This window comes from Rhipicephalus microplus, chromosome 10 (assembly GCF_043290135.1).
Source record: "Rhipicephalus microplus isolate Deutch F79 chromosome 10, USDA_Rmic, whole genome shotgun sequence".
Lineage (NCBI taxonomy): Eukaryota > Metazoa > Arthropoda > Arachnida > Ixodida > Ixodidae > Rhipicephalus > Rhipicephalus microplus.
The window spans coordinates 12,416,508-12,439,209 of NC_134709.1; the positions used below are offsets into that span (position 1 = coordinate 12,416,508).

A 22,702-nucleotide genomic window follows, 5' to 3' on the forward strand; every position below is an offset into this window, starting at 1 on the left:
GGGCTTGACAGAAGTTGTGTAAACCAAAGGTAGTGCAGCACGCAGCCTATAATTTCCAAACGATTTTCGAAGTCAGCCAAATATTGTTTTTTCTTTCTATAAAAGATGCAATATGCCCAAACAGTGCCTTCTAGACTAAATGCCTGCAACATAAGCGGAAGAGCTGGTTCCCAGCCCTCTCTTGTTCTCTCCTTCGCTCCACCAAACAGGCTGTAAGCGCCTGCTGCGATGGCCACTTCAAACATTTCAGCCTGCGAGGTTAAAGCAATGTCTATTGACGTCCTGGTGGCAGTGCTTGCCGAAGTGGCCGTGTTTTCTGTGATGGCGGTAATTATAAAACCAACGGAAGTGGTAGTGTCAGCTGCGAACGCTTCTCGCGCATAAAGCATCAAACCATGAGCAACCTCCCGTCTCACCGGGAAAGCGTGCGCCACTCCAGTCATCTTTGTAGAGGAGGCGTCGGCCTAGACGACCGCGCCACATATCCCAATTCACTGCCATTGACTAATTTGTACATTGTGCGCTGCATAATTGCGAAAGCCGCCGCAAGAGGCCGCCACGTGTCCGCTCGCGCTCACACTGAAAGTAAGCCACGCGTTTGAGGATTCAGTGCTCAAGGCCATGACGCATGCGTGACGTAACTTTTTTGTCCCCTTCTTGCTAAGCTCCCAGCGCTCTCGTCAGGGCAGTAGAAGAGCGAAAGCAATTACAGTGTGCGACAAATCTCGCTAACTCCGCATGTACTTGACGGATTCTGAAGATTTTTGCGGTGGTCGATTCGCGAGGCAGTAAACTTGTTCGCAGAAGCCATTCGATGGTTACTTCGAAAAGTGCAGGGCCTTTTTTAAAGAACAACAAATGATTGGGATTTCTGGAGCCTTCCTCTAACGGCGTGTCTCATAATCATAGTGCGTTTGGCACGTAAAACCTTGGGTATTATTGCGGCCTATATGTCCATCTTATTGTTGCTTTTACGGATATCTTCGTCTCTTCGTCGCTGCTTACGCTAATATATATTTCGTTTGCTACGCCCCATACGGTAAGACCAAGCAGTGCTCCTGTTATTGTTCCAGGCTTATTATGTCCTTTTACCTGAATAAGGGCGCACACTCAGACAAGGACACTAGAACAGAAAATTGGACAGACCAAGAGCACCTGTTCCTGTTCTAGTGTACTTGTCTGAGTGCGCGCCCTTATTCAGGTAAAAGATGAACCAATACCATCTAGCTCAATCATCCGTGCTACTGTTATTATGTCCCCTTCGACCACGAAGTATGACAGTATTAGCGTCAATATTATTTGATTGACTCCGCCGGGCCGACTTATCAGCCCTACCGAGAGACCTACTATCGTAAGTTGCTCTGTTGCACCATATTGGCCTTATGACCCAACACACAGAGGGCGTAGCAGCAGCGGCGTATAGCCAGAGTGTGGCATTCCGGGCCCGCGCCGCCCAACCCCCGAAAACTTTTTTAGCCATTCATACATAACGCAAAATGACCATTTGCCTGCCCCCACTTCTGACCAACGAGTTGCCCCTACCCCCCTCTCGAAAAAAAAATTTTCCATACTACCGTGCATAGCAGCTATCAGTGAACCAATCAGCGCTTACAAAATGGTGACATTCTTAGCGCCCTACATTGCTTCCCCGGGACTGAAGCCTGGAGAACAACTGCATGCGATGACGAAATGATGCTTGGATAGTGACTACTCACATGGCGTTGCACTCTCGAGCGACGAGCTGGAATCCCGAGCCGCCTGCGAGGCAGGAGTGTCGGCACTCGCTGACTGCGTGCCACGGTCCCCAACCGGAGGGGACCACACCGCGGGGGCTCGCCGACGCGGATGCCGCCATCAGGGGCGACTGGCGGACGGGGCACGACGCCTCGGACGAGTCGTCCTCCGTGCTGCGGCCGTAGCAGTCGAACGCCTGCAAATACGCATGCCTGTAACCCGCGTGGCAACGAGGATGCCATCATTGCGCGTCATAGATGTGCAATCGTGCAAGGTGAAGGGGGAGACATTGCTTCTCATGGGCATGCCCACGCACAAGGGACTATGATGCTGAGAAAGAGATTAAAGTAAAAGTTCAGTCATGGCTTAAAGAAAGTGAAAATGCCTTTGATGTCTTTCAGGAAGAACCCAATCGGAATTTAGTGCAGCACATACCTGGCACTCTCCGTCGACGCAGTAGCGGTTGGTGTTCCTGGCCTGCCTTCTCTGGCTCAGGCTCCAGCAGGGCGTGCCGTCGGGGATGCGCCACCCGTGGGTCATGTATCCGCCTCCACGTTTGCGGCACCACACGTAGCACGAGTGCGTGTCTGCGTGTCAGGTCGGCGGCCGCGTTCAGTTAGGCGCACGAAGGGGGTATAAATATACGCGACCTCCGGATGAGCTCGTACGGGTATCACTGCTCTGCAACCTGATTAGCTGACAAGCACTGATGCGACAGGTTAAGCATGTCCTTTGAGCTCGGGGAAAGCACCGAAAAAAAAAAAAGGGCAAGCATTATGTCGCGAGACCACATAATGGAACTCCAGTGTAAAAGCGGAAAACTCCTACCTTCTTTCTTCATTGGAAATGAGAATAAAACATTTGCCAGCGCAAAAAGACGGAACACTTAAGAAGAGACACACACACACAGTGGTGTATGTGTCTTAAGTGTTCCGTTTTTTTGCAACTCGTCCAAGTAGCAGTTTTAGCTGTGAATTAAAGAAAAATGCATATGGAGACGGCTACTGCTTCTCACATATTAGTAATAACAAAAAATAATGTAAGAAACGTAGCATATACAGACTTCGACAAATATGGACACCGATACAGAACAAAAAAGGAAGTTTCAAGGTACATTCGACAAGTACTGATCAGTCCCGAAAAGAGAAGCGCATACAGTGCACGTGAGTTTATTTCATCCGCGAACTGCATACAGGTGGGCCTTTGTTGTTCATCATCATCTCTGTTCATTATACCTCGTTCTTCCGCTAATCCGGCACATTCACGCGACGTCGCGAACGCTTCACTCGTAAGGCTTCCAGGGAAAGAGCGTGCACTCACAGTCTCTGCTGGGGAACTGCGTGCCGTACGGCTCGATGCTCTTGTCTCGCGCCGCCGCCTGGCGGCAGATGCCGAGAACGAACTCGTCCAACAACCGCTGGTTCTTCGATGTCGTGCACAACTGTTTGGAGTGATTGGAACAAATGACGGTATTCAGTTAAATGATCGTCACTGGTTGTATGGGCCCATAAACAACCGCCAAAAATACAAAGAACGAGCGCATTATTCTCAGCGTCTGACGTCTTTTCGGCTCTATTCGTGATGCCAGCAGTCTGTTCATGTAACTTAGCGAGGAAGTAAGTTCTCGATTGGTTAATATATATATATATATATATATATATATATATATATATATATATATATATATATATATATATATATATATATATATATCCTCGTGAATTGCCTTCTGGCCTTTTTCGCCATGCTTTGTCTCGCATAACTCATCCGATTGCACTTTGTGCGTTTTCGACTGCGCAAGCGATGATAACAGCCTGTAGCCAAAAAGTGTCAAATTCTGATAGGCTGGACGTGTAGTGCTGACATTGTCCACGTGTTTTATGAAGCAAGAAGACGCGAAGAGGAGATGGCGTCTTTAGGAAGGGTATTGAAGGCGAAAATGACCTACTCTTCCGTCTTTGAGCTTGGAGTGATTTAGGGGCTCTTTAAAGTGTTCAGATAAAATACCCCCCCCCCCCCCCCCAGCCCCTAGGTGACACGTACAAACATGTTTCAACGCGTACGTTAGGTGTGCGTCAAGTTTATTGCGCGTGAACCGACGAATCGGCGGTGTATATAGCGAGTGGCGGTAGCGGCAAGTGTTGCGGGTGAATGGACGAGGCGGCAGCTGCGGCAAGTGTGCGGCAGGCGAGAGAGAGTGAAGTCACTGCGCGCTGCGAGTGGAGCGTGATGTCAACGTGCAGCAGCGGCGTGACCTACTTGGCATCGCCCATACAATTGCGGCGCGCTCGTACGGAGGGACAGCGTTACACAGGCTAATCAAAGGACTGATTTGCACCTAAAAGACGTTCTAGAAGACCTTTAACATGAACACTCCAGAGATATGCAAGTACTGCCCGGAATATAGCTCTGCATTCTGTGGTACGCATTTCGTGGTTTCGTTTCAAGGAGGGGCGAAGGTTCGTCGCAAAGCCGCCCGGCTGACTTTCTGTTGGGTGCATGTCAATTTTGTTATCGCGGCTTCCCCATAGCTGTCCTGAACCTGGCGTCGATAGCGCAAACCTATGTTCATTTGACGCTGTGTTTGAAGGTAACGTTGATTCATTACGCATTACGCAACAATACAACGCCTTCAGCAAAATGAAACTGTATACAGAGGGTGCTGCAGTGTGTATCAATGATGCCTCTACCGAAGACGCAATCAGTGACGCCTTCCCCGTAATGACACACGTTCCGATCGCAGCTGCGACGATGACTGCCGCGGAAGAGCCGCGAAAACGGCGGTACACTAAAGCAATTGCACGGAGAATTTATGCAAGATATATTCGGGTGGGTCAGCGACGGCTGTGCGCGGTACGTAAATATGTTCTTAGATTGTAACTGACCATGGGGATATGCTCTGCGCGTTTAATATTCGCATTTCAAACTACAGTCAGTCTTTTAATGATGCTATGGCGTATGCGTCCTCCCCCTTGCGGGAAAGTCGCAAAACGCCGTGGTAGAGTCGTGGCGTCCGAGATGAGCTGACGGCGCGCCGTTCCTCCGGCTGTTGTTGTTGTTGTTGTTGTTTCCCTGTAGAAATGGCTCGTACCCAAAGAAGGGGATTGGCCGATTTTAAGGTGAATTTGCCCTAAACTTTCAGCATTGTGTCATTCCTACAATTTTTTTTGTAACTTAATTTTGATTTGAAATACCGATATCAAGTTTGCAGAAAAAAAAATAAGAAAAATTTTGAGACAGCAATTTAGCAAGAAAATCGTTTAGTCGCAGTGATGTATTCTTGAACGGCGAATAAAACATCCCTGTGGCTGAAACCCAGTGTAGACGCTCCAAATGAAAGAAGATCAGGCTGTGATAGTTGCAAGCCCAGTCTTTGAAGAGGTGGTGCTAGTATGCTTTGCCTGAATAAATCGAAACGGCGACAATGTAATAAAAAATGACTGATCGTTTCCTCTTGATTACAGTAAATGCACATAGGGGAATTCAATATGCCTGATCTATGCAAGTAAAAATTGAGGGAGGTAACGCGGCAACGAAATTTCGTGATGACAACTTCCATCATCCTTGATTTAGTCAGTTCACTGCGCCAGGGAAATAACAAGTGTTTGTACTCTGGAGAAGCCGTCAGTGCAGGGTCAGATAAATTTTGCCTGATTTTAAGTGTGCGAAATCGCGCCACCGTAATGTATACTGTATGGGGGAAAATAGGAATAATTGGTGTCGAAAGGGATGCCTTCGCGAGAGAATCAGCTATTTCGTTTAACAACAAACCTTTGTGCCCTGGTGTCCAGATTAAATGAATACTTCGGAGATGACAGGGGATCAACGATTTAAAAAGTTTCACTATAGGTGAGTGACCAGATGCGGACAGAGAAGAGCACACTGATAATGAATCAGTTATGACTGCTACAACTGGAATGGAAATATTTACCTTTCGCAAAGCTAACATTATTGCCATGAATTCAGCCAGAAAGACAGGAAGAAAGTCCGGTAAGCGAAGTGAAAATGACCAATCAAGTACGGGGCAATATATTCCAACGCCTGATTTTTCATGTGATTGAGATGCGTCCGTTGCTATAATGACATTTGTTGGCATAGTACTTAAATGGTCCTGCAATAAACCATTTAAAATGCCTGTAGGTAATAGCTTTGCGTGAGTTGGGAAGATATCATGGTAAACAATTTCTGGAGAATTTTGTTGCTCAGTTAAAGGAATCAGATCACGAACGTGTACATTTAGGGGCTCAAGTAACGATTGAACAAATACTATTTGTGGTTTGGTAAATCTGGGCCAATGCACGGAGAAGAATAGGTCAGGATTAGAAATAAAAATAATTTGTTCAGGGTTAAACGGTGCTTCATATAGTCGTAAAAAGGTCTGCACAGTAAGAATGTTAAAGCGACATAATAAGGTTGGTATTCGTGCTTCAAGGTATAACACTGCATTTGAAGTATACTTTGGAAGTCCTAAGCAGAGCCGTAAAGCCTCTCTTTCCAACAGCCTCTCTTTCCTCCGGCTAATCTCGGTGGCCATGGTAGAGTCTGCGCAAGTTTTACTATCTCGGAGGCGTTTGTTATAGCAATCTCGACCGTACCAGATCACCTAAAACACGGGAAAAATTAAAGAAAGGTGGTCGGCTCACCTGCGTTGCGTCACATATCTGCACTCTCTTGTCGGAACCCTCGCAGAAGCGGCCTCCGTTCTCTGGGCTGCAAACGAACGCGTTATGTGGATTAATAGATTAATAGACGGTGAGGTGAACGGACGTCTGCGGGTTACAAGCAACCACATACAAAAGAAGAAGCAAATAGTGGGTACTACGATACGGTAAGCGTTCCGTGAGTGGTTCTGTCGCATCAAATCGAGCAAAGCTCGTTCCATGCCGCACTGTCTCTATATGTAAATGTGCACAACAGGTTTCGTTTCGTTTAACGGGTAAAATGTGTGGACCGCGGTCTTGAAAACATAACAAGAGCACTGAACTTAAGTGTCAATAACCACCTGTATTGTCTGATTGTTCGTTACTTTAATTATATCGTGAGGGGAACATGAGAGTCTGATTATTGAATATGTTTTGCGTGCTACACGAAACGAGCGCTTTCAATGGGCACTTTTCAAGTAGAATAACAGTAGCTCGGACGCGTAAAATAAAACAATGTATTCACAATGAATACACCGTTGTTCTTACCGTAGCGTAGCCAGGGGGCGGCACACCAAACCCGTATCTTGCCCCCCCCCCCCCGAAAATTTTCTTCTCTATGGCATACAGAAAGAAAGATGACCATTTCAAGAAAATTCCACCCCCTCATCCACCCCTCCCGAAAGAAAACCGAAATTTTGTCTACTTCCCCAGTTCCCTCGAATCAGCACTACGTTGACCTGCGCTGTGCTGTAAGTGCGCTGAATGGCTTCGCCGAAGCCGGTCGAAACGATTGAAATGAAATTAGTGATAGTAAGACTGTGGCAGTAAATGCGCGACAGAAAGTTCTTTTTGGACAATTAACATATAGGGAAAGAAAAGAAATGGCGAGTTCATTACACCATTTCAGCATCGAGTACACCGACAGCCTCACGTCACAAACGCAGCTTAGTACTGCCTAGGGATCACCTTTTGCGAAGTTGCCACTGCATGCCTTCAGCTTAGTTCGAACATTTTCATACTCTATAGATATGCTAAAGGGTTCTCATTTTCGCCTCCAACAGCTCGTGGATACTGCTTTCATGTTAACATGCCCGTGTTACTCTCGTATGGTAGGCTTATCTGCCCAATGTGTGCTCATTTGCCGCACGTACCTTTCGGTAAGTAGACGTTGTACGCGTGATCAATCTTGAGCATGTCTGATTTCCTTGGCATTGAATCATGCTCACGTAGCGCTGGCGTGATACTCGACATCCCGATGACGCAAGCTCGTAAGTATATACCTGCCTAAAGTGGGCTTCACCTCACAAAGGTTCTTATTGCGAAAAAGCTACCTCCAACGAGCGTTTTTTTCGCGAAATATTGTAACGCCAATCTACGGACAGCTTTCTAGTCACGTTGCGAGTGCAATATATTGCTGAAGACAACGCATGATGATGTACACCAGTGCTAGCTTTTCTAAAATCGGTCCATTTTATGAGAATAGACATTTTCGGATTGGGACACAATGTTAGTCGGGTTCTCAAAGTGGCTGGAGGGACATTAGGGGACCGAATTCCGCCATTAGTTGAATGAGGTTGTGGAGGAACACGTTTGTAGAAGAATCTGTCGCGGTTGGTGAATCACGAGCGCAGGTGAGAAAAAAACGAATATTCCGTCGATTTAACAGCAAATAAGAGGGAAATGTCTGATCGCGCCTAATTATCTGTAATTACCTTTACAAAACAAAAGCGCTAGTTTTATTCGAGAGAACGCAATAGGCTAGCCACGCGCAAATGGCTTGCTTCACACAAACCACTTATTTTAGGGGCGAAGCTTCTTAGGGTGTGGGTCTGTCCATTTTACGATGGTGTATGTAGCCACCGGTGGCACATACCCAAAAAGGCGGTCCTTAGAATGCCCGCTGTGTTGCGGCACTTGTATATGATGAATACATGATGAAACGATGTGAGATGACTGTACTTCGAATGTTCACTTGAAGACGGACATACAGATAGACGGACGGACTGTCGGACGCACAGACAGAGAGAGGGGCGGACGGACGGACGCACGGACGGAAGCAAGAACGAATGGGTGGACGAAAGCACGGACGGACTGACGAACGCTTCGCCTCACCAATCATCATTCACTCCGTTGATATACTATGATTTTTTTCCCCTACTTTTCCCCTCGTAATGCTGTCTTATTAAAGGTATACCTGGGCCTGTCGCATCGTCTTCGAGACACCTTGACGCCGACGTAGGCGTAGTCTCCCCTGGCGACGCAGTCTGATCGGCAGGTTCCGAAGGACGACCAGGGTCCCCAGCCGCCGTCCACGGGAGGGTCCCGCGACCGACGCCTTTCCAACTCGTCCCGGCGAGCCACGCAGTAGCCACCCCTGCACCACTGAATGAGTGCCAAGCACGGCACCATGTGCGCTGTCATTTATGAAAGAGAACACGCGAGCGCGTGGCCTACGCTCTGCAGCGGCTGCCTACAGCTACATCCATTGACAGCTGAAGAAAGCCCGTCCGTTTTTGGCGGCACCGCCTGTTGCCAGATCGGAGGGGGATCGTTATCTAGCAGCGCTTGTCCAACGGCCACGACTCGTTATTTTGTTCGCCAATAGATGGCGCCAAAAACCGACGTGCTTTCTTTAGCTGCATGTCGGTTGATGGTGCTGCAGGTAGACGCCACAGAGCGCAGATGACGCGCTCGCGTGTTCCCTTTCATAAAGGACGACACTGTATATTATAGCTTGACGGGTCAGACTCGCGAGATAGGTTTTACCGCAATCTTTTTGGCTATGGAGGCATAGATTTAATTGAATCGAGTATAGCGCGAAGTTTAGTACAGTAAACGTTGTGTATATGTTACCATGTTTTCAGCACAGGGCGTTCCTTCGAGAGCAGGGTGGGCTGCGAACGAGACTGGCGTGATGCCACGGTTCATCTCACACCGCAGCATTCGGCAGATGTCCTGCGAGAAGCAATAATAATTTCATTACTTTAAAGAGGCGGAAAATTTAACGTGTACAAGGAACCTCGATTGGAAGGGGCGTCATGATTCCCTTCATTGTATGAGGGCATAGTGTGCACGAAATGCTAAGAATAGAAACGGCCCGCACTGAACTAAAAGCAAAGACGGAACCCAACCCCTTCCCTGGGGTTCCTCCTGCGGCCGCCACTGTTGGCGGACGACGGAGGTCCCCAACCCTTCGCCTCGCCCTGTTCCTTCTCCGTCGGGACTACCTCCACCGGGTCCTACAGATCATTGGAAAGATAACATGAACTGCAGTGAATACCGCTCTATTTGTCGCGTGAGGTTTTGGCATGTTGTGAACTCCGCGCTATTTTTTGTGCGTGTTTATTTGCCTATTGAATTCTGAGAGCAAGCTGCGGCTGAGGCAATATTCTGCCAGACTTCGCCGCAGTTCTCTTGAGAAATATCCATGTCCGTACATACATCAGGACGTTTTCGACAAATCGGCTGGTCCATGCGTAAGTACTGCATTCGGCGCCATGTGCGTCGAGGAACTGAGCTCGATAAGCGCTGTAAACGGTCGCTGCTAGTATGAAAAAATGGCTCTGGCAGCTCATGCAATCATTGCCATGCGTGATGCCACGGGCCGCTTATCTTCGGCAGCTGCGTGCCTGCACTGCTATATCGAGCGTTTTTGTGTAGTGTGGCGTTTCGAGATAGACGGCGCGCATCGCAATCAGTCCTGCGCAGGCGCAGATCTCAAGCCCGATGACCGATATGCGCGAGGGCGAGGAGGATGCGAGCCGCCTTTGGTGTGGCCTAGAACGATCGCAGTCAGTTGCGAGGCTACGCTTCTGCTCGATGGTCTGTCAGTTGCTGTGTGGTTCCGTAGTTTTCTTTTCGAGAGCACAAGTTCGCTCAAATAAAGCTTTTCTTTTGGGCGCTGCTCCGACGTATGCTCCTGCCTGCTTCGTGCAACCCATTACCGGTACGTGACAATATCATATATACAGTGAAACCTCGGTGATACGATGACACCTCGTACGGCACGTTAAAGAACCCCAGGTGGTCGAAATTTCCGGAGCCCTCCACTGTACGGCGTCTCTCATAATCATATGTTGGTTTCGGGACGTTAAACCCCACAAATAAATGAATCAATCAACACCTCGTACGAATTTCGGGGTGATATGCATTTTGCCGCGGTCATAGCCATTCGCACACAGTGTAATGGAGTGCGCTTGTTGCGAACAGCTTTTCACCCCGCGGAAGCAAGGCCGTACCAAGGGATTTTTTAAGGGAGGTGTTCATGCGTAGAGCGGCTAACTTTGGCAAGTGGTGGTCGACGTGAAACCGTGTAAATGCTTTAGCATCGCCCAACAAGTTGAAGCACGAAGGTTTTTCGGAGGGTGTCGAACCCTCCTTAACTCGTCCTATTTACGGCCCTGTGCGGCAGACGTATGTACGTGGTTATCATGGCCCTGCCACGGTGGTCTAGTGGCTAAGGTACTCGGCTCTTGACCCGCAGGTCGCGGGATCAAATCCCGCCTGTGGCGGCTGCATTTCCGATGGAGGCGGAAATGTTGTAGGCCCGTGTACTCAGATTTGGGTGCACGTTATAGAACCCCAGGTGGTCGGAATTTTCAGAGCCCTCCACTACGGCGTCTCTCAATCATATGGTGGTTTTGGGACTTTAAACCCCACATATCAATCAATCATCATACCTTGCGAGGATTTTTGCCTATGAGCTTGCTTTTGCAACGCATCGTTTACTGGATATATATCGTAAAACACAACAATAAATTAATCGATTGCTGTACAAGTGTAGTTCATAAGGCCTCTTTCAGCTGCCCTCACTTATAAGGACCTTGCGGTCCAGCGTGCCAGGACAGCAGCCACGACCAATGGGGTCCCTGACTGCGGACTTCACCTAGTACTGCAGGGAGGCTGACCCACAGAGGCTGGTCTCCCTGGTAACTTACGTTTTTTTTTTCTTAATAAATGTTCACCACTATTACGTTGGACAAACGGAACGTTGCATTAACCAGAGATTATTGGAACACAAAAGACCGCTAACCGGATGCTCCCCTTCTAATCTGTCTTTACATTGTCGAGAATGTAAGTGCACGCCAATTTTCGATGAATGCGCAGTTTCGCACCAGCATACTATTGAATGAACAAACGTGTCTGATGATTGAGGCGTGGCTTATAGATAATAGTATAGTAACGCAGGCGCGAACCAACCGTCGATTTATTTGCACAAAGATGAAATCAAACACCTTAACAGTTGTCTTTCACGTAGACCCCCACGTGTGCCAGATTGATAGGTCCGCATATTGCATGGACATGCGCAGATAAGTTTTCGCGCCTTCCTTCTTTATCGCCGCTGTGCACACCTTGAGTTGTTAGTATATAGGCGTCCTGACGTCCGTCTTGCGTCCATGTTTGCTAGCTCTGTCTTTTTGTAAAATGAATGCGCATCAGCTAGAGCAGCTCTCCGTAATTCCACGCGCTATATGTTCCGAAATTGCCCGAAATCTACACCAATCTAGGGTTACATAACCGAAGCCCACGTGTTTACAGTCGATTCGAACCCGTCTCCTGAATCATGGTGAATCATTGCGATGAATTGTTATAATAATTAAGATTTTACTTCCAAACACCACGATATGATTGAAAGACATCGTGGTGGAGGGCTCTGGAAATTTCGACGAGCTGTGATTCTTTAACGTGTGCCCTAGATCTAAGCAGCACGTGGGCCACAATGATAACGCCTCCATCGAAGTTGCCGGCACAGCCGGGATTCGATCCTTCGGCTCAGCAGCCGAGCACATTGATGTGAGGAACACTCGCCTGAAGCGGTTGATGGTTAGTTCGGCGGCTGGCCGACCCGAAGCGCAGCGCGCACTGCCGGTCGGCCGAGAAGATCTCCCCGGGCAGCAGAGGCGCCTTGCGCGCCTTCAGCAAGTCGACGTCAACCTCGCGGGTTCCCCGCTGGAAGACGCACGAAGCGGCCGGCAGCCGCAGGAACTTGGTCACGTACTGGCGAGAGCAGGACGACCAGCGGGTCTTGCCGGCGCCCAGAGTCGGAGACATCACGTAGTTGTCCACGTCGCACGGATTCCCGTCCTGGGAGCCGTCGTGCTCCATGCCCAAGCTGCGAAGGCCGTGTCGCTTTCAACGCTCACATCCTCGCACGTGTAGGTTATGGGTGTAACGGTACTTTTAAAAGCGCCCGCTTACGAAAGCACCTATGTAAAGAATTTATGGTCTTGCCTGTGTCCCATCTCGTGACTGGCAACGTAGACGCTCTGGAAGCTGGTTCCCTCGCTGATGGTGCAGCTGTTGAGAGAGTTGCACATTCCGCTCACCGGAGCGAGTCCTGCGAACATGAACGCACCGAGCGTAGACCAGGAAAAGAACTTTTATTAACGGGAAGTGCAAAGAAGAGGTGAAGGGTACGCGCAGTACTGCCTTTACGACCGTTCCACGCGCTTCCCGCACAGCCGCAACGCACGTGCCGGGACCCCTAACGCACGCCAATTGGAGACGCTCTTTCACCTTCCGCAGCGTCTCCAATTGGCTTGTTTGTCCCCCGCTTGCGTGCGGCAGGGGTTCCGGCATTTGCGTTGCGGCTGTGCGGGAAGCGCGTGGAACGGCCCTTACAACTTTCAAAGTGTCTCTTTATTGCTATTGCAACGATATGAACACGCCGTATTTCTGTTGTCAGTGTCGCTGTCATGTTCCCTATAAAATTCAGATTGATAACATTGCCTCGCGTGTTGAATGTTCTATATGCAAGCGAAGGCTGCAGACAGGCGCGGATTGAGCCGAGATAAAACGCGACGGCCAGTTGCGACAGGTGAAGGTGCACCAAGGTGGGGCGTGAGGCAGGGGCTGTGTCGCTCGGACAGTGACGGAATTTCTATGAAAAACGCGAGTTCGCGTTTTTTCGACCGATGTCAGTAGGCGGCTCCATATGGGCCAGTGCTCTCACAGCTTGCTTGGCGTTGAGGCGACAGTACGGCAACCGCTTCGCTCCCTGGAAATACGCCAGCGTTTTGTAAAGTTACGCCAGATTGTTTGCTAATGAAGTTAGCTGCTAGCCTTACTCCGTATAACATTCCAATGTGTTGCTACGCATTCATTGCTTTGCCACTGCGGCAGAACTGATACGTTATCTTACACTGCCGTTTCTTTTACCCATGCTCTGTTCAACTTCAGTAGAAAGAACCAGCTAAAACGAATGTTTGCCTCAGCAATATTACAAGTGTGACCGTCGCTGCAATGGTCAGCATTGCCAAAATGCCAACAATGCTGGTATAGTCAAGTTGCTTGCGCGTGTTTTCGCGTGCGATGTCAACATGGCATAGTTTATACACCGATACAAAAAAACAAGTCTCACCGACAACGTGTCGTTTTCGCAGTCCTTTCTCATCCACGACGAACATGTTGATCCTGAAAACCAGTAGGAGACAAACTAATTAGTGTGACGGCTGTATACAGTTGGATCACGTCTCCTAGTTTCACATAAACCCGCTTACTGACGATGCTACATATATTTTCATTAGTAGTTTAGTAATTAAAAGGAAAAAGAGTGGCATCTAGTAAATGTAGGACTTGAGTTTCTCAGTTTATGTCATAAGTATAGCTTTAAAACTCGTGAAACTTTCATTAAACCAACTAGCCCAGTAGCATGAATTTCTATACAAGGGCGGTATACGTTCTTCAAGCTCGAAGTTAATATTGAAAACGCCTTGGAAGTAGCGCAATAGTAAGCGCACGTTTTGAAATCAAGTTAACGTTATAGCCAAAAGGATGTGGCACGTTATGTGTAATAACGTTACCTAAAGAGCTGCGGGGATGTTTGGGCCCGAAGGAGCGAATTACAGATGTCGACCGTGTGCTAATACAACCGACGCGGGAACAATGGGCTGTTTGAACTGTCAAGTCGCCCTTGACGTCACAGCCACATTTGACCATGAGAGAGGGAGAGAGGATCTTTATAAAAACAGATTTTTCGCCGGCGTATGTATATTGCTGGCATAGTTATCTTCGTGCTGGAAAAGGACATGCATAAACCTGTCGAGTACCAACACATTACTCCTCCCGTCAGAGGAGTCTACGTAAGGGTTACGTTATCTTATCTACGCGTGTACTGTGACACGTACCCTGATAAAAGGAGCGCGTGGTCCCATTTTGGCGTGCCCTGGGCTGAGGCGGCCCTCCGTCTTTGGTGCTGCCACACGCAGAAGTTTGTCAGGTACGTGTCGATGTTCTCCGAAGGGCTCAGGTCCTGTATCGTATAACCGACGCCGCGAACCCGATTAATAAGGTCTGTTCATGCCACCAGCGCCGAATGGACATCAGACAGCAGCGACTTACCCTGGGTTGGAGTTTCAATACTTCCAGCTCGACGACAGTCACGTCGATGTTCTTCCCTAACGATTCGTGCTTGAAGAGCATTTGTACCTGGAAGGTGGACAGGTGAATGTTCGCCGTAAGGAAGTAGCATTTATCATATCAGCTCAGTGTCATGTATACATATATATTCCGTAAATAGGTACCTTCCGCAAATAAATACTTTTTAAAACTTATTTTAAGCTTTATGGAAGGGGTCTGCACCAGACCCAGTGGCACGTTCTGTGCGACCATTAGTGTAGTCAGAAAAGGGGGTAGAGGTTCAACCCCCCTCCAAATCTTTCACCTTTGCCTGTGCATGCAGACACGCGCACATACAAACACACACACGAACATCCATCAAAACTAGTGAAACTCCACCCGCCACCCGCTAAAGAAATTTCCGCAGCTGTGCCTCTGCATGCGACGTCTGTATAATAAGGACTGGTCGGGTTGCGAGCAGACCTTCGTGACGTACCGCGTTCATGATGGTCAGGACGTATGTGACCAGTTCCCGGTCGGTGTCCTCGCCCGGGAATGCCCTGGACATGGCCTGGTACAGCGCCTGGTCCACGAACACCGCGGTCTCTACCAGGGCCTCGCCCCCGTCCCTGGGGTTTCTCCTGCGGCCGCCGCTGTTGGCGGACGGCGAAGGTCCCCCCACCCTTCTCCTTGCCCTGTTCCTCCTCCGTCGGGACTTCCAGTCTCCGGCGGGCACTCGGACAGAACGTGTTCCGTTGTCCGGCCGTGAACTTCTCTCGCCTATCCCGCGCAATAAAGGAGAAAGAAGCGACGGATACATTATATGTGAGCCCAAAGCAGAGATGCATTGCGTTCTTGATACTATACTGCTACTTCCGGAACACCGTCTTTTCAAGTAGACGCTATCACTCAAATGCACCGCTGGCATATTAGTTGTTGGCAATGTTGGCCTACCGGCTCCTCTAGGGAGAGATGTAGAGAAGAAAAAAAGAAAGCATGTATAAGATTATACAGCACAGGTGCTGCGAATTTTATTGGCTGAAGCGATGATGCAAATAGAAAAATAACGCTTGCACTAATCTCAAGCATCGTACTACCAGATAAAAATCCGCTAAGTTGCCCGAGAGAAAACAAAAATATTTTAGGGCTGATGTTTTTCTCATCGCGGCAACAATTACAAAGCGGCTGCAAGTTAACAATCGCCGTCGCCGTGATGTTCTGCGTAATCACGCAGCGTCGCTATTTATCTCGGAGTACTTCAATAAATGCACCGTGTGTCTTTTACGGTAACGCGCGCGAAGGCGCCTCTTTGGTTGCCGGTAAACTCATATCGGTTGCTTAGAACGATACATTTTGTAAGGCGCGAGAACGCATTTGCACATGGATCTGCATCGCCATGAAGCAGGGGTGACGTCAGGATTTTTATAAGTGAGTGAGGGGGAAGCGGGGGCTCCTCTCTCGGGGTGCGGAGAGTGCCCCCCGAAGTAAACTGTCCTCAGAAGTAAACATTCTGTGTTGCAGGGAAGCGGAAGGCTCATCCGTTGTATTTCGGCTATGCTAACTCTTAGACGGGTGGTCAGCATAGCAGGGGAACGCGAAAATATTTTTAAGTGTGGTGTGGGGGGATGCGGCTGCCCCCCCTCTTCCGTGCTTTTTTTTTTTGGCGCCACTGGCAGATCAGCTCTGGGCTGTCCACCAAGCCCGCGAGGCGGCTGAGGAGCTTGGCATCTCAGTCCCCACGTCGGAGCTGCCCGGAACACAGTGATCTGTGTTTTGGAGGACCAAATAAAAGTTTATCCAATCCAATCTTGCCATAAAGTCTAGTGAAAAACATATTCAGCGGGAATTAACGGTACAGTATTTTTTGAAATAAAGGTCATAGTGTACGCAACAAAAAGCAAGTAAATGCGCTAATACGAGCGTACCGTCGGGTCAGGTTGTTCTGGATTACTGTGTAACGTGAGAGGCGAAATAAGTGTAAACTAAATGGAATTTCGAAGTAAAACAAATAAGCACGAACAAGCGACTAATGCAGCACAGATGGCTATAGGATCTACGGTAGTTTCAACTCGCTCTAGCCGCATAGCTGTTGAATTTTTACCCCGGCAGTCACGTGACTGGGTGTTTGATTCCCAGCCACAGCCGTCGCGGCACGACTTGCCAAATTGGGCATGGGAAGCAAATTGTTGACCCATGGCCCGGCCCGGCTAGCGGAAGTTGCCCGAGGAGCCCTAGAACAGGGTCTCCACTCGCCGTAACCAGGGAGCCTTATGCTTATTCAACTTGTCCCTCTGTTTGTTTTGTCTTTGTTTTTTTCCTCGGCGTAGTGTAGCATACCGCTTATTTGGAACTGAATGGTTAACACCTCTGTCTTTCCCCTCTCTCCTATTCGTACGTTAAACCCCACGAATCAATCAATCTCTCCTATTCGTTCCTTGGCCCGTACAAGAGATCAAAACTTAGTTACAAACAGTCTTGTTTGTAAGTGATAACACAGTGAAAGCTTGCAGAAGGTAATAAAGAATGTACTAAAACGAGCCTTAGAGCAAGTTATTTGAAGAAAAGGCGTTCTTTAAAGAAAGTCGCTTTTTTTTCACTATAAAGGTTATTTGTGCCTATTGAGCTTCTGAGCGAAGGACTGCATAACGGAGTTCTGACACTTACAGTGGCCGCATCGCAGGTGTTTGTGTGTGTCCGCCCTGGCCAGGATGTGCGGCGTCGACGTGGAATTGGTGGCTCCGGCGCTGACGCCCGCCCTGTGGCCGCTGCTGGCCAGGGCGTAGAGGGGGTACACGAAGTAGGTCGCGCCGGGAAGCTCCACCAGGCCCCTCTGTCGCGAGGTCGAAATGAAAGTGAGCGCACTGTAGTTTGCTCTTTATGCTACTCTTTATGCTACTCAGACATTTCTATAACTGGCATAGTGAATTATCGTTTATAGCGCATTGTAAGCATGAACCTTAGTTGGTCACTCTCAATTTCGGCGACTTACGGTTTGTAACAAAACCGAAAACGTGACAGCCGCCGCGATATCGGCCATAACTAAGAACTTCTTTGGTTTGCGCTTGGCTCAAAACTATATAATGGACATAAAAAGCAGAATATACTTGAACTACGATATAACGAACCGACTATAATGAAATATTGGTTATAACGAAGTAAATGAAACATAGTAATGTAATAGATATAATTTTAAGAATATACCTATATAACGAATTTTGGGATATAAAGAACCTATTTTTGTGAGATGCAACTTTGTTATAATGAGGTTTCAGTATACATTGAAAATCGATTCAAAACTACACTCTTGTTTAAAATGTAATTGTGACATAAAATACACTAGATTACAATGTGGTTATAAAAGAAGCGTAAATATTCAGTGGGGTTGTCGCGGCCATTTTCCAGGGCTCTGAGGAGCTGTTTAGAGAAACTCCTGGCGACTTATAGTGCTCAAGTAAAGAAGGTCGTCTCACGCGCAGGCGCTGCAGAAAATTTTGTTCTGCGTAGTGCATGCGTTTTTGTGACCACTATTGTCCCGCGAGCCAGACTGCCGGTTTGTTAGAGCCGATCTTTACTTTTACCATTACAACAAATATCGGATATAACGAACTAATTTATGTTCCCTATTTTACTTTGTTATAATGAGGATAAACTCAATGACTAAGTGCATGAAACAGTACTATGAGTCTACAGCACTGTATGCGCAAAAAAAAAAAGGCTTCAGTAGTAGTAAAGCCAGTATGAAACAAAACAAATACTTTGCTATATCTTAAATCACTGGGATGGAAAAGCCGCGAGTTTACATTGCAATATGTCCCCTGATGAACCCTGATGATCTGCAGAAAACTGCAGTGTACTTCTTTTTCTTGTACATTACGAAGAAATAGAACTAAATATTGATATAGCTAGCTGAATAATTATTCACTAGAATGGCCAACAGCCTAGCGTGCCTTTTTTTTCCAGTTTTTACGATACCATGCGGCTCACTTTACGCTATGCTGTGCATCATTAAACTGTCAGCTATATGCCCAGCGTATAGCATTACCCACTTAGATTGTAGACTGTCCGCAAAAGTAAACATTCTGGTACCTTAGCCGACAAAGAACAATAGCATGCCCAAGGCAACAAAATCACTGATGCGCTTTTTGAAGTGAAATGGGCCGCTACAAGCGCTGGTAATTATTCGAAACTGACGGCTATCTGCTCGTCTGAGCACTCTGATTTTTCTTATTATCTTTGGCACCCTTTACCCATGGTCAGGCTAGTTCCCAGGTCATGCTAATCCCGAAATAAGGTGAAATTCCCCCGCCCCCTTTTTACGTATGCCTCTCTGCCTGTCACAGCCCTGAAAATCTTCGCGGTCATTCTTTGACCAACTCTACATTCACGTTTTTTTTTCTTCCTCGTTGCGAGCTCTCTCTCTTTGGCTGCCGGTATACGTGATGATGATTGGCAACACAGGCACTGACGTTGCTTAAGCAAGTACGCCAGACGTCGACTTGTCAGGCTGGCAACAGCCATTAACGCTGGCTGACAAGTATAAATTGAGGTTCGCCGTTGTATACAAGGGCGGCCACTGTTAGATGTCGCTACTGAAAACAATACAGCAAATGTGGGAACAAAAAAAAAGATTGTACAATCATGATAAGCAGACATCGTTCTGCTTTGACGATTATACGCTGCGTTCATTTCAACAAGCTGTGAAATCCGGTGATGTCGTGATTTTTGGTTTATGGAAACCTGTAAACAGAAAAAAAAGGCTTCGAAGTTAGGTCTATAAACACAAACATCACACTTACATTTGCACTGTAGGACCATATCATATATGTACGTTCATTAAACAAGTATGTACATGAGCGAGTTCAGCGGCTCTTGAACAGCAACATGCGGTATCGCCTATTTTGTGTTCCTGCCGACGAAATACGTGGGTGTAGAATCATATTCCACCGCGATAAAGGACTTGTCCCACAACAAATTTTAGATTATCCGTTTTATATTGACAGCACATATCCTAAGTACTCGAAGTGAGCATACCTTGGCGAAAATGAATGGGCTAAGCATTAGGATCTTACCAGGCCCGAACAAACGGACAGCGCCGCCTTGCTCTGGGCGATCCCTCGCACGTGGCCCTGGTAGAAGCACGAGGCGTCCGGTAGGTCCTCGCCGGAAGTGACGTCTCTGCGTCGGCGCCGCCCCGAGCTGTTGTTTGAGGCACCTTCTTCCACCACTTGAAACTGGCTCGAGATGAGCTCCTCGGTCTACGGGGCGAGGAGGCGTTGCTAATTAGGACGCCATGTTCGTGGATGATAACTGTTGGTTTCAAACTCCTATGGCACTTTGAGTTGTCGAAGCGTGTCATATGTACGTTGTATCGTCCGCATGTTATGTTTCGATGTCTTGTGTAGTTCTGTTCTGCAATTTGAGTGTAATTCGCTTTGAGTGTAATTCGCACGTTTTCGAGCCGCGGTGACAGGTTATATAGGATTTCAAAACGTCTCGTGAATAATGGCCGCACACGGTCTCTATTCGAACTTTATACACAACCGGAAATCAGACGTAGAGCGTTCAGCATAAACGTCCCCCCCCCTCCCCCCTCATGCTACAGGTGCATTACTGAAAGATAGAGGAGCTACGTTGTAATGAACGTACACAATTTAAATCACACGCATTTAAAGAAAACTTTTTAAAGCTACAAAAGGTTGCTTGACTTGAGTGGCAGGGATTCATCGCGAAAGAAAATCCAGTATTTGCCACATTGATACCTCTCAGCTAATAGTCTGCGTTCGTGTTATGTAGTTCACTTGCGTCCACCATACATACTGCCTGCTTGATAATGAGCTATTAACGTGTTGCGCAAGCTAAAAAAAAAAACGGTATGACAGGCCAGAGCGCACTGCCTTGTCTGCACTTTCCTTTGTATTTTGCGCAACACGTCAGTACTCGTGACCTTGTTTGCGCAACTTAAATTCTTCCTCGATTCTTCCTCAAGTGTATGCAGACGTAATACCTGTCCGAGATCCAGCCTCAGCGTCTGTCCAAAAGCGGGCAGCTCGAGGCTCAGGTCAGCACTGTCGCCGCCGCTGCCTTCCTCCAGATGTCGCCGCCGTCGCCGCCTTTTCCGACGGCGCTTGCGCGTCGCGGGCCTGAGGTCCACGTGGGGCTCGAACACCTCGTACTGTAGCGATTCTGTAACGACGATGATTGGTTCGCTGTAACCTCTGAAGTGGGCAAACCCCTGTGTTTCTGCACAAGAACACGCTGGAGGAAAAGAAGTAGAAAAAAGGAAGCATGGCAAAGCACATAGACGTCGGCAAGGGTGTGCATAAGGGGCAGTTGCCCCCCCCCCCCCCCCCTCAAGCCACACAAGCAAGTGCCCCTACACAAGCTACACAATCTCCACCGCCCCTTCTTTTCCCAGCCGCAATGCAACACGAGTCCCCCCCCCCCCCCCCCCCAAAGACAAGGGCCTGCCGGCAGAGCTGCGTCTGTGGTATGGCACGTGGGAAGAGACAGGTTAACAGCCGGCTGTCGAGGTTTCCATGTGATGGTATAGTTGGCTTCGCTATAGACCGTTCCTGCACTGGCCAGTCCAACGATACCTCCCACCTCCTTTCCGCCCACTTTCGACATAAACGTTATTTTTGCGACAGCGTGAACAAGACCCGTCATGGAGGCGCCTTCGCCTTTATAGCTTTTGCCTTTTTTGCGCTGTAACCAAATTAATAATTACTAATTAGCCAAGTCCACGGTGCTCATAAACCTTCCCCAGCATTCTCAGAGGCCGAAATCTGCGGCTTCCGTCTGGTTTCCAGTACTGCGGTCAGCGTCCTTCACCACGACTCGTACAGTTCAAGTCGTTTTCCAATGTCTGCTACAAAGAGAAAGGCCTTGTAAGTGTTAAAGTTTCTTATGTCATCACGGTTGCAGCTCTAAGTGGCACGGATTCTACTTTCAACCTGTTCGACTCACAGTGGTGATTCTGTACCTGCATAAAGATGACGAACGCGCCAAGTGCAACGCTGTCCTCACCTGTATTCCCCGACCCGACCATGAGTAGTTTCTCTACTTTGGCAACGACTTGGTTGATGAATTGGGCCTCCAACTGCAACAAGTATGAAAAGAAAAACAGTGGCGTCATTAGATTCTAGCAAAAAACGTGAACACGCTAATACTTGAGCTCCGTAAGTGTATAGGAAACATTTCAAGTGTGTGCTGAAAAAACATTTAAAATCAAGAATTCAATCTGTGTGCTAAAGGACTTCAACGGCGTCTGTGATCTATGTTGCCCTGAGACTTGCTTATAAATGAGCAGTTACCAGTGATATTATTGCTCTCTTGTGCAGCCTGATAGCCAGCATCATCGCCTGATGCTAACATTTTTCTAATCTTTTATGAGGAACAAAGAAAAAAAGGAGGTCAAGTAAACATATAGTCGGAGGTCCTGCTACGCAAACTGCGGAAAACTCTGTACGGTGTTGCCGTAATTTGTAGACAGCTGAATACTGCCACCGAAGAGCGTTGAATTGTATATTTCACCGGAAAACTGAAAAATCGTGCACCCCTTGATTCAAACAACGCCGAAGTAGAGAGATCAGAAAGGTGAGCGCAGCGCACACGGGAGGCAGTGCGGCTGCAGCTAACAATGACACAAAGAGATCACGATTGCGCCACATCAATGCCACTGGTGCGGTGAATGCCCACAAATGACAACAGCGCGCGCACCAGCTATAGCTGCTCCGGCTGGGTAAATCGGTGCAGTGTTGCGGAAGCTATACTGACAGCATTTTCGCAAGCATGTAATGCTGCTGAGCATGGCTCAGCTGTCATGGTACCACATCATAACGACCACGCAGTTAGATCGTGCAGTAGAACATGGTACACCATTACGCAGCGGACCATTCTTTCGGGAACAAAAGTGCCCTAAGCCAGGTGAGTTTTTGCATAGTGCATACCGCTATTTGCGCACTAAAGGCCACACCACCATGCGTCGA

At 48.1% G+C, this 22,702-nt stretch overlaps 1 protein-coding gene across 1 annotated transcript in view; it reads right to left on the reverse strand.

The window, feature by feature from the left end:
• LOC119180563 (A disintegrin and metalloproteinase with thrombospondin motifs 18) overlaps positions 1-22,702 on the reverse strand; it is a 151,840-nt gene that overhangs the window by 6,991 nt on the left and 122,147 nt on the right. The window contains exons 2-17 of the mRNA XM_037431664.2: positions 21,741-21,813; positions 20,719-20,897; positions 19,784-19,969; positions 17,379-17,544; positions 15,211-15,494; positions 14,718-14,804; positions 14,504-14,628; positions 13,738-13,790; positions 12,609-12,714; positions 12,186-12,489; positions 9,231-9,332; positions 8,572-8,759; positions 6,378-6,444; positions 3,055-3,175; positions 2,170-2,321; positions 1,716-1,930 (exon numbers count right to left, since the gene is read on the reverse strand). Coding sequence (XP_037287561.2) covers positions 1,716-1,930; positions 2,170-2,321; positions 3,055-3,175; positions 6,378-6,444; positions 8,572-8,759; positions 9,231-9,332; positions 12,186-12,489; positions 12,609-12,714; positions 13,738-13,790; positions 14,504-14,628; positions 14,718-14,804; positions 15,211-15,494; positions 17,379-17,544; positions 19,784-19,969; positions 20,719-20,897; positions 21,741-21,813 — 2,408 coding nt within the window. The remainder of the gene's footprint in view (positions 1-1,715; positions 1,931-2,169; positions 2,322-3,054; positions 3,176-6,377; positions 6,445-8,571; positions 8,760-9,230; positions 9,333-12,185; positions 12,490-12,608; positions 12,715-13,737; positions 13,791-14,503; positions 14,629-14,717; positions 14,805-15,210; positions 15,495-17,378; positions 17,545-19,783; positions 19,970-20,718; positions 20,898-21,740; positions 21,814-22,702) is intronic.